This window comes from Manacus vitellinus, unplaced genomic scaffold (genome assembly GCF_001715985.3).
Source record: "Manacus vitellinus isolate BGI_N305 unplaced genomic scaffold, ASM171598v3 scaffold_15_pilon, whole genome shotgun sequence".
Classification (NCBI taxonomy): Eukaryota; Metazoa; Chordata; class Aves; order Passeriformes; family Pipridae; genus Manacus; species Manacus vitellinus.
Genome location: NW_021939122.1, coordinates 8,416,468 through 8,432,648, shown reverse-complemented (window position 1 = coordinate 8,432,648; position 16,181 = coordinate 8,416,468). Strand labels below are relative to the sequence as shown.

The 16,181-nt window shown below is 39.0% G+C and overlaps 2 protein-coding genes across 3 annotated transcripts in view; one reads left to right on the top strand and one right to left on the bottom strand.

The window, feature by feature from the left end:
* LOC103763155 (protein FRA10AC1) overlaps positions 1-13,900 on the bottom strand; it is a 37,012-nt gene extending 23,112 nt beyond the window's left edge. Inside the window, exon 1 of the mRNA XM_018069168.2 lies at positions 13,850-13,900. Coding sequence (XP_017924657.1) covers positions 13,850-13,885 — 36 coding nt within the window. The 5' untranslated portion in view covers positions 13,886-13,900. The remainder of the gene's footprint in view (positions 1-13,849) is intronic.
* LGI1 (leucine rich glioma inactivated 1) overlaps positions 1-16,181 on the top strand; it is a 30,451-nt gene that overhangs the window by 893 nt on the left and 13,377 nt on the right. The window lies entirely within an intron of this gene.

Sequence of the window (16,181 nt, the reverse complement as noted above, 5' to 3'; positions counted from 1 at the left end):
AGTATGCAGAGTGTAAAATACAAGTTATAGGTAGTTGCTGTTACACAGTATGGTGATCACACACCATAGTTGACAGTGTACCTCTTTACCTTGGCTACCAAATCTCCCTTTTAAAAACAAAAGTATTTTTTCTACTGACCTAGTGTTTGTGTTACTCATTATGTTGTTGCTGCGAAGGGATATAAAGGTGATGCTAGTGTCCCACAGAAAGGAACTGAGTGGGACTATGCTTATCTGAGTGTATGCAGTATTCTGCTGAAGTCCTACAGAATGTGGCCCTTTTCCTCTAAAGGGCAGAGACTTGCAAAAATGGAATTCTCCTAATTAATAATTTAAATATCTCAAAATAAATAATGTATACCCTCAAAGCTGTAATAGCAGGCATCTTTTTGTTGTTCCTGTCTTATGGAAATGCCAGACTGCTTTAGTGTGAATGAATCCTGACATGATTCTGGAAAATGGGCCAACATATCATTGATTATGCACTTTGAAGAAGAGTGGGAAAGGTAGAGGAAAGATTTACAATTCTTGAATCTCTTGGCATTGTGTTGTGGCCACAAAAGCCTGCATATAGAAAAAACAAAGTTTCTGGGACAGGAAAATTCTGCAGTGAGTCCAACTATAGCAACTGCTGTAGATGCTGAAGTTATTTTATAAACAGCTTTTCTCAGAATAGCGGCTAGATAATTTCATCTTGCTATGCTATGCTTTTCTGATATCTGTGTTGCTTTCAAATATCACCCGATTGCTTTTTGTATATGGGCTACAGTAAGCTACAGCTGGGGAACCGGATCAGAAATGGCCTCCCAAATAAATTAGAAGTTGGAACCGAACCTGTCCTTAGCCCCTGGTATGTGCATCATAGTTTGCTCCTGTGGGAGTATGTCCACAGTTTAAATCCAGCAACAGTATGCTTTGACACCAAGAAGGCACTTCTCCCATATGAGTCCCACAGGACTGGAAGATATGGGAAAAAGAAGAGAGAGGGTCATAACTCTTTACAGGGCAGGAGGTGCTATGGTTTTAAGTTGGATTTCAATGATTGTACAACCAAACCTTAGAAGCACAGCTTTCCTTTACAGATAAATCAATCTATGGGTTAGCTGCCGCTGAAGAGAGCATTCCTCTTCTTGAAGTGGCCCCGGTGCTCATCTGACCACTTCTGCTGAACTGCAGTATTTAATTTTCTACCAGCCTAGCTCCTGTGACTATCCTGCTGTGGTGTCTGAGTAATAGTGGTGGGGCAAAAAAAGGTTAGGATGCAGGGATGGGACAGCAGTGAAGGAGGAGATGAGAAAAGAGTTGCCCTTTCAGCAGCAGCTCTCTATTAGATCACTTAGCAGTAGTGTGACACAATCGTCTTAAATTACAGTAGCCCTGAACTTCATGGTTCACAAAGGAGACATCACTGTAGTTTTTACTTTAGTCCTGCCCTAAATCTAGAATGAGCGAAGTGTATCCAAAAAGCTTAAATCAGACATGGTACATACATGACAGAGATGCAGAATTCAAAGAATACAACATACTTACTGAGCTGTTCCTGAAAGCTTCCAGTATAGGAAAGTTCACAGCATAAATAGCTTAATCTATTAACCTCTTAGGTATAAAGGATTTTTTTCTACTATCTAAGAAAAATCTTCTTTGTTGCTACTTGAGATAATTTCTTAATGCCCTTCATTAGTTGATAGAGGAAGCAAGAATTGATCATCATTTGAATAACAACTTTAAAAATTGGAAGACACATATGCCCACAGCCTTCCCTCTTTGCAGCCTAAGAAAGTACTTTAACCTTTCTATATTGGTTACATTTTGGAGAACTCTTATGTTCTATTGCTCTTCTCCAGACTCAGATTTCTCTATATATTTCTAAGAAACAAAAAGTATAGCTGTTTAGTCCTTAACAGTGTTTAGCCAGGAAGAAACACATCAGCCTTCCTGCAGAAGATCTTCTGATAAAGTTGTTTGAACTCAACAGCTTCTGATTTGTTGAATCAAAATTAGTTTGGTTAGCCAATTAAAACATTGGTCCAATTTTTAATGAAAAAAATCAGGAGGCTTTGCCAGCAGGCCTGAAGAGGCAGCTACCACTGGTATGGAGAACAAGGACAAAACAGTCAAGTACATCCATTTTAAGAGCTGTTTGCAGGGGACATACCTGACTACATTTGAGTTTGATTATGAGACAGTAATGTGGAACGATCAAGAAGGCTAGTAAAATTGCAACCTGTCCTGTCTAATCTTTCCTTTTTTCTCCATTAAGTCAGTTATTTTGTTGACAAGTGAGGAAATTAGACTTTCTAAAATTATTTGATATTGGCACCTTCCTATCTTTTACATGTCTATGAAGTAAGTTGCCAAATCATTTATTTTCGTGTCTTCATAGTGCAAACAGTACCTCAGCATCTGTCATGTTCCTGATTTTTATCTCCTTCTATCTGAAACCCCCTAGTAATTTGTAGAAAAGCAAGTAAAACTAAAAATGGATGTTCACATATGCCAGTATGTGCCACCACATTCAGTAAGTGTAGTTTTTCATTTAGATGTACCCGTGTACAAGTTCAGGGCTGCCCTGTGCCTCCCAACAAGCCCTGAGGAAGGTGTACACTTCAGTCAGGCAGCTGACTCCCAAGCTTAAGACTTTCTGACAGTCAGGGAAAACAAGTGGGACTGTACAGGAGGAACAATGGCTCATGCTTACCAGTTCCCATCACTGGTACTGGTCACTCCAAACTGGTCATTAAAAGACTAGTCATTTTGTAACCATCTGGAGGTTACGTGGAGAGAACAGGCTGTTGCAATGCATGTTTATTTTGTCAAATTCAGTAAATGGCGTGTTCCACAATTTTTTGTCATACAAAGAATATCAAATGTGGAGCTTAACTAGCCACTAGATGTCAATGTTGCTGTGCTAAAAGGCAAATGCAGTTTTATTTGTTTGGCTGATAACATAATTTATTCAAGAAAAGCACTTCTGTGTTTAAAGTTATTTCCAGTATAGAGTCAGGTACAAAAAATAATCAGAGGCAAACCCATGCTGTGTCCATTATTTCAAGATCAGCTGTGCAGCTATATGCTATTTTGAAGTTGCAATTACCATTTCAGTGTGTAATCATTGTTAGAAAAGTGCCTTTGGAAAAGCAGCATCTGATTTATCGTCAGTTTTCTTCCTAGTTCCAAAATCCCAGACCTTTGTATGAGTAATGAAAATCATTGCATTGCATTTTAGTTGTTAATAAGATAAAATAGAGTAGTAATATGATATCTAATCCTATTACAAGAGTATCAAATTTCCTAAATTCCAGCTATTGGTGGACATTTTCCTCTTAATTACTCCTGTTAAACATCACTGGATATCAATGTCAGATACATTGTGTGGGGACAGAATTTCTAGAACACTAAGACTTCCAATATGAAAAACAATTTGAAAAACATAGTTCTTTTGCAAAGAGAGCCAACAGATGATGGCATTTCACAAGGCCATATGAGGTAGAATTTGACCTGTGGACCTTTGTTACTCCTGGCTCCTGTACCTCAGGGATGAACAAATCACTGCCAGTCTCCACAACCACTTATTGCCTAATGCACTGAAGATGCTGGTTCTGTTGTCTGTCTACATAGCATTTTTTTGAGACCAGAGAAATTAGTATTATAAACATTAATGAAAAGCTCAAGAAGAGAACAGTGCACATCTCAAATTCCAGATTAAGCTCATTCTGCTGTTTGGATAAAAACAAGTATCAAAAGATTTTATTAAAAATGAAGTTGAATCTTTCTGTTCATCTGAAAATCTCCCAAGAAGTCAAATATGAGGAAATTGCACCCTTATTCTCAGCTGATCAGTTTGGTAAATAGAATCCCAGTTTAGGCCACAATGTTAGAAAATACAGCCTAACATGATTTATTCCATTTGCTCCATCTCCTACGACACAGATAAGGCCTTTCAACTTTACACACAATTCACAAAAAGTTTTTTTGTTATTGTTTGCAGAGGAGCAGCCTTAATCTTCATTATTATGGACTGAAGTAGTTTAAGTCCTTCTCAACAGTTTATTTGATGGTAGCATCAATTCCACTCTTAACATGCTAAAGAATCACAGATACACTATGGAAGAAATATAACTGTTTTAACTTCTAACATCTATTTTAGTTTTCTTGACTATGACTACAGAGTTATGTAAGAGTCTTATAATTATAATATCTTGAAAACCAGATTGTTTCATTCATTCATTTTGTTGCAATTAAGGGAACACTTTGAGCTCAACTTTGATCCTAAAACTTGTGTACTTCAAAAATATCATTAAAATAAAGTTGTCTTCGAGCCCTTATTAAGATGTATAGTGTAAATAATACTAGTATGCTCCTGTAAAGACTGATTAAGTTATGGAAATAATAAATCAGACTTGCATAAACAAATGGTTCTTGGAAGCAAGCTTCCATGTTATTTCTAAAGTTTGGGATTATTTTTGCAAAATGGAAAGAATTTTACTTGATAAATCCCCTAGAGATATATTATGTAGACTTCTGTCTAGTGTCCTTTAATTGTCACTGCTAGTGCCACATTTGTTGTGTGGCAGGTAATTTTGGTCTCCAGAGCTTACAGTCTGGCAGCTGTGCTGAGAACAAAGCTCACTAAAAGATTATTATGTAGGCATGCATAAACAAGGGTAGTGACTTCAGCCTGTCAGGAATTTAATTAAAAAGTAATTACCAAAATATACAAAATACTACTTCTTAGTTTTATCAACCTGCAATGAAATAGGTGGAATACAGAAACTAACTCCTCCACTGTGTTCCAGTTTTCCTTTGAGGAGATTTTAGAAGTTCATTATGCTTAAATTCCCTGAAGTATGAACAATTTCCTAAGAGAGCAAAGAATGCTTAATCTTACTTTTATGTCTAGATCTTCTATGGTGGAAAGTGACTGATGGCATTCAATTACATAAATACAAGAAAAAGGGAAATCTTTTCCAGTTTAATATCAGAGTTATTATATAAGATGAAAAATGATAGACAATAGTTAGCAAGAGAAGGAAAATATAGTAATGTGGAAATAAAAAAACCCCAAACAACTGACAAACAAGCAATGTACTTGTTTTCTTTAAATTATATTGTTTCCCAATGGATTTTTTGGTGGCAATAAAAGAATATGTGAGCAAAATTACAGTCCATTGCACATTTAAACCATAGTGGAAACGATACACATTCTCTTGTTCCCTGACATGCATTTTTGTGCCTAATGTCTACCATGTATGTATATTCATAATATTCACTTATGAGAATTGAGGAAAAGTGCAAATCATTGACAGTGAATGTTTGGAATCTAAAGTCTTCTATACAGAAGGGTGACCCACAAATCATGATCTTCTGAATCACGGAAGCAGTTAAGCACAATTTATGTACCTAGTATTCAGCATAACCTGGAAAAGAAAGGTGCTTCAAAGTCTGAGTCTAAGATAAAGTGCAATAGAGAAATAAGGTCTCATTCCTACATACATGTTCCAAAAAACACCTGTTTTTTGGAGATATGTTTCCTCTTAATTTAGAAGTTGAGATCTTAATACAGGAATCAAGAAGACCAGTCCTACAAACTGTATTATGCACCTGGTCAGACGTGTTCATCACAGTGTTTCCCAGTAGTTGACCTAAAGCTAAGAAAATATGTCAGAGATTATTTGCAGTATACCGTGGTGTAGTCAATTGTTTGGAATCTCACAGACAAATTTTAAAAAATAAGGTATAGGAGCATAATATGATGTAATGATGACAGTCACTTCATCTTATTATATCAGTAGGATTACTTACTTAGTAAAGTAGTACAGTAGCTGCAAGCTGACAGCATCTATGTTGAGGTGATCAGTAGCTGATCCTTCAATGGAAACTCAAGGGTACAGGGATATAAAGAGGCTGCTCTGAGCAGTGAAGTAGGATGAATCAGTTAAAAATTCCTATTTCACAGTTTTTAATGAACATACTTTTAGAGTACTGCTGTGAGACCTCATTTAATTAATAATACCATTAGCCATTCTGCTAGAACTAACCTTTTATTAGTAAAAGTATACTACTGATTGCCGGGTTTTGGAAATAATAGGGATTATATTTCAAATTAAATACAATTTTGTGTTATTTAATCAGCAATATCATTCACACATAAAGTACTGAAATACTATCAACCTTTCTATTGAAAGTATTGCCAGAATACTATTCATTCCATGGCACCTAAGTGGAATGGGAAAGATAACTATCTTAAATGGGAATAATTACTCTAACTTAGTTACAAATATCAAGTTTTGTTATATAGCCAGCAACACTGAGCTGTGCAATACCCACAACTCTAGAAGTGAAAATGGCAGACTCAAAAAAACACCGAGGAAAGTATCTACGGCAAGTAAAAAGAAATATTCCTGCTTGCACCCTGGGGGAGATCGTGCTGCTTGCTGAAGCCACATTCAATTTGCAAGTCAAAACATTAACAGTTTCATATGTAGATGACTGCCTTTCTTGAATGGAAATAAAACATAACCACATGGAAGATAAGGGTCAGGATGTGAAGTGGGATTTGAGTGAAAAAACATTTCCTTTAGCATTTCATTACATCTTCTCGCAAGTTTGCATTACACTGGCCTCAAATACACCATTCTTAAAAGATGGATTGTGTTATTTAAAGTTATGTTAGGATCTGGTTTAATATATTTTAACAATCTTTCCCTGTACAACTCTTATTTGAACCTCAGCCTTAACAGGGTTGGTATTTGGCAGGTTTCTATAATATGAGTCTGTTAACAACAGGAAAATACTATTCTAACCACCTCATTTATCTTAGATGTGGTCATAATCCAACCACAAGTTTTAAGAGCTAGAAAAATTGGTCTTTTGAGATGAAACATTGAATTCAGTTTCTAATACAGACCTCCTGAAGCATAATCTTTATCATATGCTTTCCTGTTGAGTTTCAACTTTTCATTGTAATTTTCTAAAAATCACTAAATTTTTAAAAAAATTAATGTGGCTGAGGAAGTTTAAGATATTCTGTATACAGACATGAACCTGTTTTATTACATGTCTGGGAGCTAATGTATACTGTGGAATGAAACATCCATATTTCTATGCAGGAGTTACTTTAATGGCCAATATTTTGCCATCCATTATTTCTTGAAGCTTACCCTTTAATTCATGTATCTTACCTTCACATTCAAGATCAGATTGTTATACTTTGAAAGGATTTTACTACATTATGAAAGAAAAGTAAGTTTTATTCAGATACTTGCTTATCTCCATTAATCCAATCGTCACTATCCTGAAAGGATGCAACCAGTGATATTCTCCTAACATAGAAAAATTATTTCTAAAAGCTGGAAAACATTTTGTGATGCCTTTAGTTGCAGAATATAGAGATAAATATATTCTGGAAAGAGTCCTCAAAACTTCTACATGTCCAAGCTTGGTAAAATAAAATCTTTCCTATGATTCCAAACCTTTTCTTAGACAAATTTTGTAAATGAAGGGTTAATAATCTTAAGTCAAATGACACTTAACTATTGCAGACTTCCCTGTTTTATGCAGTAAATGAGTTGGAAGGTTATGTACAAGCATTTTTTCACTTGCACTATCCATTAAATTGTAGACAGGAAGGTACCCTCCAAAATTAACATTAGCTTTGTCAGTATTGTCACAGGACACACGGCCACAAGTTCAAAACAATAGCAGTTGTTGTAGTACAATTTTTAATGCCATTTCATTGCTTTCTTGAAAGTAATCAAGTAAATGATGAATTGTCATCCTTTCCACTCTATAGTGAGAAGACTATTGAAGCATTTTGATATTTTCTTACTTGAAGACATCAATGCCTGCAGAAAAATATGCCCATACAACAGACTATTAAATTGTTTTCCTTGTTAAAAAGAAGCTAATGTGCCATTAGTATATGAAGGTTCTGTTGTACTGTGATCTAACACTACAGTATGAAAAACAAAGCCTTAAACTTGCGATGACATCCAGGATTTGTATGGATTTGCAGTTCAGTGCAGTCTTAAAAACAACACAGATACCCCAACCTCAGAGCCCGAGAGTCTTTATGAAAGGGCATCACAGCTCTGGTCACAGCTGCCTGTCAGCTGCATCCACACGGATCCTCCATGTCCTCGGCAAAGAGGGATTTAGCTGTCTTTGGAACATCACTCATTTGGAATCTATAGCAACCCTCCTCTAATATGCGAAGCTATTTTTAGCATCAGGGCAGCCTTGAAAACAGCAGGTAAAGCATGAAAAGAATGAATAAGTGGTTGTGGTGCTCGCCTGTGAATAGAAGCTATATATAGCTCATGAGAGAGATCTTAATATATATAATGTGTATGTGAAGGGGCATCTGCCTCCCTGAGGGGAGGCAGGGGCATCAGAATATACAGCATTATTACTACTCCTGACCTGATCAGTTATCTAAAAAGTTACTATTTCCAGTTGTTCTGTTCAGGAAAATAAATTGTTAATGGAATCAGGTATCTTTGATTCAGTCTTTACTTGCAAAGAATGTATAGCCTTCATTTCCCTGAATGAAGAGCAAATTGAACAGCAGGAGACTATTTGCAGCTCCAAGCTCTTTTCAGCCAATACTTGCTCGAGAAGTTCTCTAGAGACATTTCTCAAGACCCCCTCTCCATGTCTGGAGGCCAAAATCTGTGATGTCTCAACGGTTCTCTTGAGTTCCCACTCCCGGTTTTTTGCTCTTCTCTCCTTCTCTTATATATTTATCCATTTGCTTCTATAAAAAATTCTTAGGAAAAAATGCCACATGTGCCTTTGTTTAATCAGTAGTGTGTGCCATTTATTTAGCTGGGGAGCTATATTGCTTCATTGAGGAGTTTATTACTTCTTACTAATGCCTTATATTGAGGCTGGGAATTAGGCCCTCCAGTTTTAATGACTCTTGCCTAAATCACAAGGGGAGCAACAGTGGAAACTTACAGTTGCCTATAAGTGATTGGTGTCTAAAAAAAAAGTCAGCTGTATGGTATTTGGATTGTTATCTTAGAAAAGTGATAATTAGGAAGCATTTTGAACTCAAAAGATGAATGTTACTATACTCAAGGTAGGGAAAATCCTTTAGCTTCTGAGGAGTCATAAATAAAACATGTATTTCTCTGCTGCTATGAAAATTATATTTAAAACTGCAGACAGTTCTTAGATAAAGATGCTGTATTGGTTTTGTTCTCCCACTGCAGAGGGAGAGGGCCAGCAGCCAAAAGAGCATCTCTTCTTAAAGCTGTACTGAGTAAATAACATGTTTGCATATGAGCAAACAGATGTGATGGACTTCTTCTGCCCTCCAGAGTCTCCTCTGCTGGGGAATGTGGTTCATAAGGAGAAGGGAAATTCAGCTTGGTGCAGTATCTTATTTGATGGAGAATCTGTGCTGGGCTTATGCAGTGGCAGCGTGCCTGCCATGGTGTAGGGTGGGGTGTCAGGCAGATCTGGCATTTGCTTGAGGTAGCAAGGATTAACTCTTACTGAATAAGGTATTTTTCCAAATTTCTTGCATTGTTAAGAACAATAAAAACATCAGTAAAATACTTATGGAGCTATTACCAACAACCCCTGAAAATGTTTCAGCGCTGATCCAAATCCCTGCTTTGTAAAGCATTTTGATTAGCAATGATGAAACAATAATATGTGTTTGATGAGGCATGTCCTTCTTATTGTGCAATTTATTATGTCAGTGGCACTCCAGCAAGGCTTTTGCTCGAACTATTTCAGTGACTTCAGTGGCACTAAGATTTCTTTCATTTTGAATTATTCAGTATGTGAAAACCTTGTGTTTTTAACAAGTAAAGACTCTCCTCAAAAGCCTGTTGTCTCTGCAATGTTACAAATAAATTTCCTATGTACATTTAAATAAATAATATTTTGTTACTTTTTTTCTGTCTGCAAAATGACAAGGAAAACTAAAGACAAGTTTATAAAGATTAGATTAATTCTTCAGGGAGCCACTGCCATGAAAAAAGTACAGAAGGGCACGTAAGATAGCACAGGTCAAAGAAAGGATTTTGTAACATGCCGTCTGTTTTTAATTAGCGTCTTGACAAACTGGAAGAGTTCAAACATTTTTCCATGAAGAAATGTATCACAGACTTTTCTAGCTGCCAATTAAATGGCATTTAGCTACAGTGACAGTAGTATGTTGTTTTGGGTCTGTAGAAAGCACTCGCTCACGCTAGAAAATCTGGGACATTTTGTTTTGGATACAGGGTTCCTACTGGACTGGATTTTCTATCCCTCTTATGCCTCCTTCTGTAGGCATGAAGGATACCTTCTATGAATAATCTATGAATAACTAATAAACTAAGAAATAGTGCAAGGAGCCGGCAGAGATCATAATTATCAAGTGTCAGTTTGTATACACCTGTTGAAAGTCTGTCCTCTGATCAGATAATCACTTTTAAGCTATGCTAGCTAAATACTAGGGCATTTTATGACGTTCCTTTTTTGTCCATTTTTGGTACAGACTGAGGTACTTTGTCACCAGTTCTGTTTTATGGTTCATTTAAATGTTTGTGAGCATTTGTAACATAGAACTGCCCTTCAAGAGTGTGGCTCCCTATACATTTTTTCTAACTATGAAACCAGTGCTCTCTGCCCACTTCAGCTGCTGGTTCTGGCTCTAGCAATTTTTTTTTCCGAAAGACTTGGGCTTGTTTAGGGTTTGATTTGTTTTCTTGTTCTTTTACCAAATCATTTATTTAATCCAGTTTAGAGAATAGCATTGGAGCCAGAAACACCAGTAGTGAGCTGTGGAAGAGAGCAGAATCAAGAGTACTTGGAAGAGTGGGTAAGAGAGAAACCATCCCATTAAGGAAAGCATTGCACAGAAGTACATTCTTAAAATCACCACACCTGTTTCTTCAAAAGTCATGAGACCATTTCCAATTATAAATCAAGCATAGATTCTCTCAGTAGTACCATGTTTTTAATGTCTCATCTAGCTATGTAGGGGGGTGAAAGGCAAAAAAGTAACTTACATATTTGAACAAGACTTTTCCTCCCTGAGAGGTTCATATAGAGGCCACTTACAGTAGGATGTATGCTATGTGATGAATGTGATGCTGGTTCCATTGAAGTGGATGGGCATGTTGTCTGTCTCACAAGTGTCCCCATTTTCAATATGTGAGAAGTTGATCTTCCCTGAGTATAAATCAACTACAAGCAAATCTTCTTGAAAGTTTTCTTGAAAGATTGAAAAAATGCAGATTTCTGCACCAAGTGGAAACCTAGTGTTCTTTTATATTGTTTCTTTTCTTATACTTCCCCCTGTATTAGGTGTGGTCTCAGTTCGTGCTGTGAACCATGAAGTAGCACAGCTTCACACATCTTTGAATTGGGCTCTGCTTTGCTCTTGAGCTTGTATGTTTGGTCTTTCATTTCCCCCCCAGCTCTAAATATCCATTGTTAGGATTTTCAAGGCAAAACAGAGACAACAGAAGCAAAGCAAGAACGATTTGTTCAGGTCTAGAGAAAAGTGGCTGGTAATCAGGACAGCAGTTAACTTCATGCTACTGGATTGTGTGCTGCAAAGCACACTGCTTTGTAATAGAGTTTAGGAGCCTTTCTGAAACCTGAGAAAGCAACTGGTCCCAGTCTGCTGGGAAACAGAATGCAGGATCTAGGGAAGAGCTGAGGAATCCCAGCTCTGGGATTTATATAGTGGCCCAATTTTATTTCAAAGAGCAGGAATAGAGACCCCCAGGAGAAACTGGGGGTCAATACATTACCAGATCAATAAGACTTGTTCTCATGGTGAAGGGTCAGTCAAGTAGAGATTATGTCCATGATCTGACCTGAAAGACAGTTAATGGGATTTTCTGTTTGGTAGTTTTGTTCTTTTTCTTTACTTACATAAGGTAAAGCTACCAAGTTATGACACTGATTTGCCTGCACTGGAAGATAGACCAGCATGTAGCAGGCATCTCACAGAATGTGTAAACCCACTTAACATTAGCAGTATTGTCAACATCAGCTGTTCAAAGATGATGGATTAGGTTTTTAAAATTTTGTGACACTGGCTTAAAAGCCATGTGATATATTACATTTTGGATACTTCCTATCTAGCTTCTTAGCCTTTATCCCTCTTGGTTACCCAGGAGGTTGGATGAGGTATTCTCCCAGGGTCCCTCTCAGCCTGAGAGAACCTTTCAAAAATTGCAAAGGGTAGAAATCCCATATCTTTAAAGTGTCTTCTGAGGCAATTTCTAATATTTTCTATTATTTAAAAGCCTACAATTGAAAATGAAACATCAAGAATCATAAAGATGTTGAAGGTCCTTGGTTGCAACAAAATAAAACCTAAACATAGATTAATTTTGCCTGGCTTCTCTTTGAATGAAATACATCGTGCATGTTTTTCTTAAAGAGAGATCATTCAGATACCACTACATCTTGTCTGACATACTTTTTGTCATCAGTCAATTTATGGTGTACCTAAGCCAGCGAGCAGTTCTGGAGACCCCTTCACACTCACCAGGTTATGCTCAGTGGAGTAGGTGTTCTACATCACTATGCAGTTCTGGCCATGAGAACTAAGACCTGACTCACATCAGAGGTGATCACTTCTAACTCCATGGTGAACTGTGAACTGACTACTTTATGCAAGGGAAAGGAGACCACCCTCCAAGTTTTTCTTTCCTCCAAAGCTGGCAGCAATTAAGTAGCCATTTCCTCAGCTTTTTGGCGCAGGGACTGGCCTGGTTGTCCTGCTTTTAAGGAAACTCTGTTGGTATAATAAAGAAGGATACCCATAATACAAACCTGTATAGACAGGATAGGGCAAAGTCATCAGAATTTTCCAAATAAAAAGTTTTGGGCAGCCCTGTGATCATTCCCATAGCTCATCTGTGCGATGAGCTGTTGTAAAGGCATCTCAAGTTTTATGCCTAACCTGCAGAAGGCCTCTTCCTGGCAATGGCTCTTGGTGCCAGTCTTTTCAGAACTGTTTAGAATTCACAAGACTTAGTTTTGTTTATTGAAAGGACAGCCTCATTCTCAGCTGCTTTAAATTTGCCATTTGCTACAGAATTTGTTAAAAGGGTGGCACTGAGAGAGCAAAAAACTGAGACTCATGTTTGTAGGAGTCTTTGATCTCAAAATCCTTCTGCTCCAAACACAGTGGTAACATAGCAATGACAATGTTTTGCTCTTTAGGAGATCCTTGAATACTGGGTGTGATTCGGACTATTGCCCATCTGCGTGGTGTAATATTATGGGCTGAACACCAAGCACAGTAAAATTCACTAAAGTCTCATCATTATCATCATCAGTGGGTTTTGGATTAGGCTACATATGTGCAGGCAGCTCCTCCTGAGCAGAAAAAAAGGCAACACAGTTTTCTAAAAGCAGGATGAAATTAAGGACAACTCTAACAGTATATGTATCTGCAAAGGGGAATGTACTGAGCATGAAACCACAGGAAGCTTATTCAAATTTTGTAGTATGTTGGTAGTAAAAACATATTGGTCTAATACAAATATGCAAATATAGTCATTGGAACAGAGTTTATCTCTCAAAAATATTAATTTTTTTTTTAAATAATTTTTGGTTCTATGTTCTGAACATTTGTGTTTGCTTTCCTCAAATATTGTAGCAAACAGGTTTACGTGTAGAAGTATTCGCATTTTAACCAGATATTGGAGAACACTTGCTAAAAATGTATGCTTAGTAAATATTAATAATAATAAATGCATATTTTTGCTCTAGAAAGCAAGCCACAGAAGTTGTGGTAACACTGCCTGGAACACAGGCAGTGGTGGGTGGTGAATACCTCTAGTGAGAGCAAGCCAAAGTAGCTTTAATTTTTACTGTCAAATACCTGCACCACGCTTGTTACTAGATGGTTGATTATCATCAAAAAATGTTGTTATCAGACCATTTGGATACACTGGAAGAAACAAGCTGTTTGATACCACGTAGAGAGCCACCGCGTGGGGAACGATGGGTCGCTAGGGCGTAGTTGGCTCAACACCGAAGAGGCGAAATATATCGGCAGAGTCGTGCAGAAGCACCGGGGCCGCCCGGCTTGGGGCCGGGCGAGCCCTTCCTTGTTGCAGCGAGGGCTGACATCGCGGGCCCCGGCGGTGAGGGGGCCGCGGGCGCTCCCTCAAGGCCCTTCGGCCGAGGCCGCGGCTCGGCGGGCGCCGCCCGGCCCGGGTTGCCGGGATACGGGGCCGCGGCGGAGCGGCGGAGCAGGGCCCGTGCCGGGGCCTCAGCCGGGGTCCCCCTGGCCGTCCCGGAACATGCCCGCCCCGCCGGCCCCTCCGCCGCACCGCAAGTGCGGGTTTTTCGGCCAGAACGTCAAGTGATGGGAAGCAGACCGAGGAACGCATCCACAACTCCCTCATCCCCCCCTGCTGGAACCTTGCTGAAAGAAAAATAAATGAATTTTGAATCCATTATGCCTACTCAGTACCTGAAACACTCGGAAAGACAAGCAGAGAGAGAGAGCCATGTGCTGGTCCGTGGGCACAGCAGGCCACTGCCTGCTCCGCTGGCCAGCAAACAAACAGCCATGGCATTGCAAAGGGTGAGCCAAGTGTCGCTGGGGCTGGGGAGAAGCTGTGCCACTGGAAATCCACAAACCAGTGTGGTTTTAAACTACCACATGGCAAGAAATGAGATGCTGAGCTTGGCAGAAAAGGCCCCTGGAAAATTATGCCTGTCTTTTGATGGAGCTGTTATTCATAACATTTGCAATTTTGGAAAAAGCGGTTGTTTTGGCATGTAGTTTGGAATAGAAAGCTAACTTCCAGGCGGTTCTCGGCATGGACAAAATCAGAGTCAGGTTACTCCTTTGCTGCAGAATGTGCTTTTGTTACTGAAAAAAAGGCTACACTGCAAAGTTTTCAGGAGGTTCGCAATGTGGTCAGAGTATTAACTAAAGAGAAATGCTTAGGTAATTGATGGTGGATTTCAGTGAATGAGCCAAAGGAAATAAAACACGGGGTTTCACCATCAGTGGCAAAATATTGCCATGGCAATGGGTAGCTTTGCCAGGAATAAACAAACAAACAACAGGCCTCTTCTCTTTCAGAAAAAAAAGTTAGAGAATTTTCTGTTCTTACCTCACCAAGTCTGTGCCATTGGACATCTGGGAGGGGAGAAGATGGTGTACCCTACTTATGCAAGTCCCACAAATCCAGCTCCCTTCTCAGTTATACAATTAGATCATTTCCAGAGCAAGAAGTAACCTTTGTATGCAGGGGAAGGCATTGACATTTGCTTAATAATTATTTCAGTGCTTTGGTTACTGTAATTCTGTACCATTTTCTTACAGCAGGTGGAAGGGCTCAAAAATAATACAGGTTTCTGTCATTCTTAGATGAAGTCAACTCTGCTTCAGGAGAATTGCTGACTGCTGACAGGGAAGATTTTCTTAAGAGCAAAAACATGGGCCCTCACTTAAATTAATAAAGAGCTTTATAAAAAGACAACACAGACAGTGAGGGAGCTGAGAAAGCACGAGCTGCCCTTTCTTCCACAGGCACGGATGCCTGGCGGGAAGCCACGCACAGGCACTGCAGTCCTCTCCCAGCAGGGCCTTTGAAGGTGGCCGTCTGCTTCTGAAAGCTTTCTGGACATTTTTGGCTGCACCCAGTCCCTCAGAGGATGCAGCCCCACCACCTGGTGTGAGCTCTGTGCACCTCCTCTCATCCCAGGCTGACAGACCTCAGACACTGCCCAGTCAAGGATTCAGCAATGTTGGGGGTCCTGCCTTGTATCCATACACTGAGTTTCTTGCAGTTTGGTAGGCTGTTGTTCCCCTTTGCCATATGCACCCATAGCATATCAAATTCCTGCTGGGCACCCATATCTGGATATGCACTAGGGCCTTGCTGGCATTGTTCCTGAGGAAGACAGACATGGCCCAGTGTTGATCTTGAGATTTCATGGCCTGTAGAGCAGGAGTAATGGGCCAGAGCCAGGTGGTCCCTGTAGAATCAAGGGAGAGGTAACCAGAAGTGTAGAGAGATCTTATCAGGAGATCAAGCATCTCCTGGTGAGGAGACAGCATCTATGTGAGCCTGACTGTGTTAAATGTCTGTACCACTGGGTTGACCCTAGTAGGCTTTGTGAGCTGTGTAATGTCGACAGTCCTACAGAGAAGTGTTAAGACCCGTTAGAGTTTGCAAAACTCTTCTAATAGC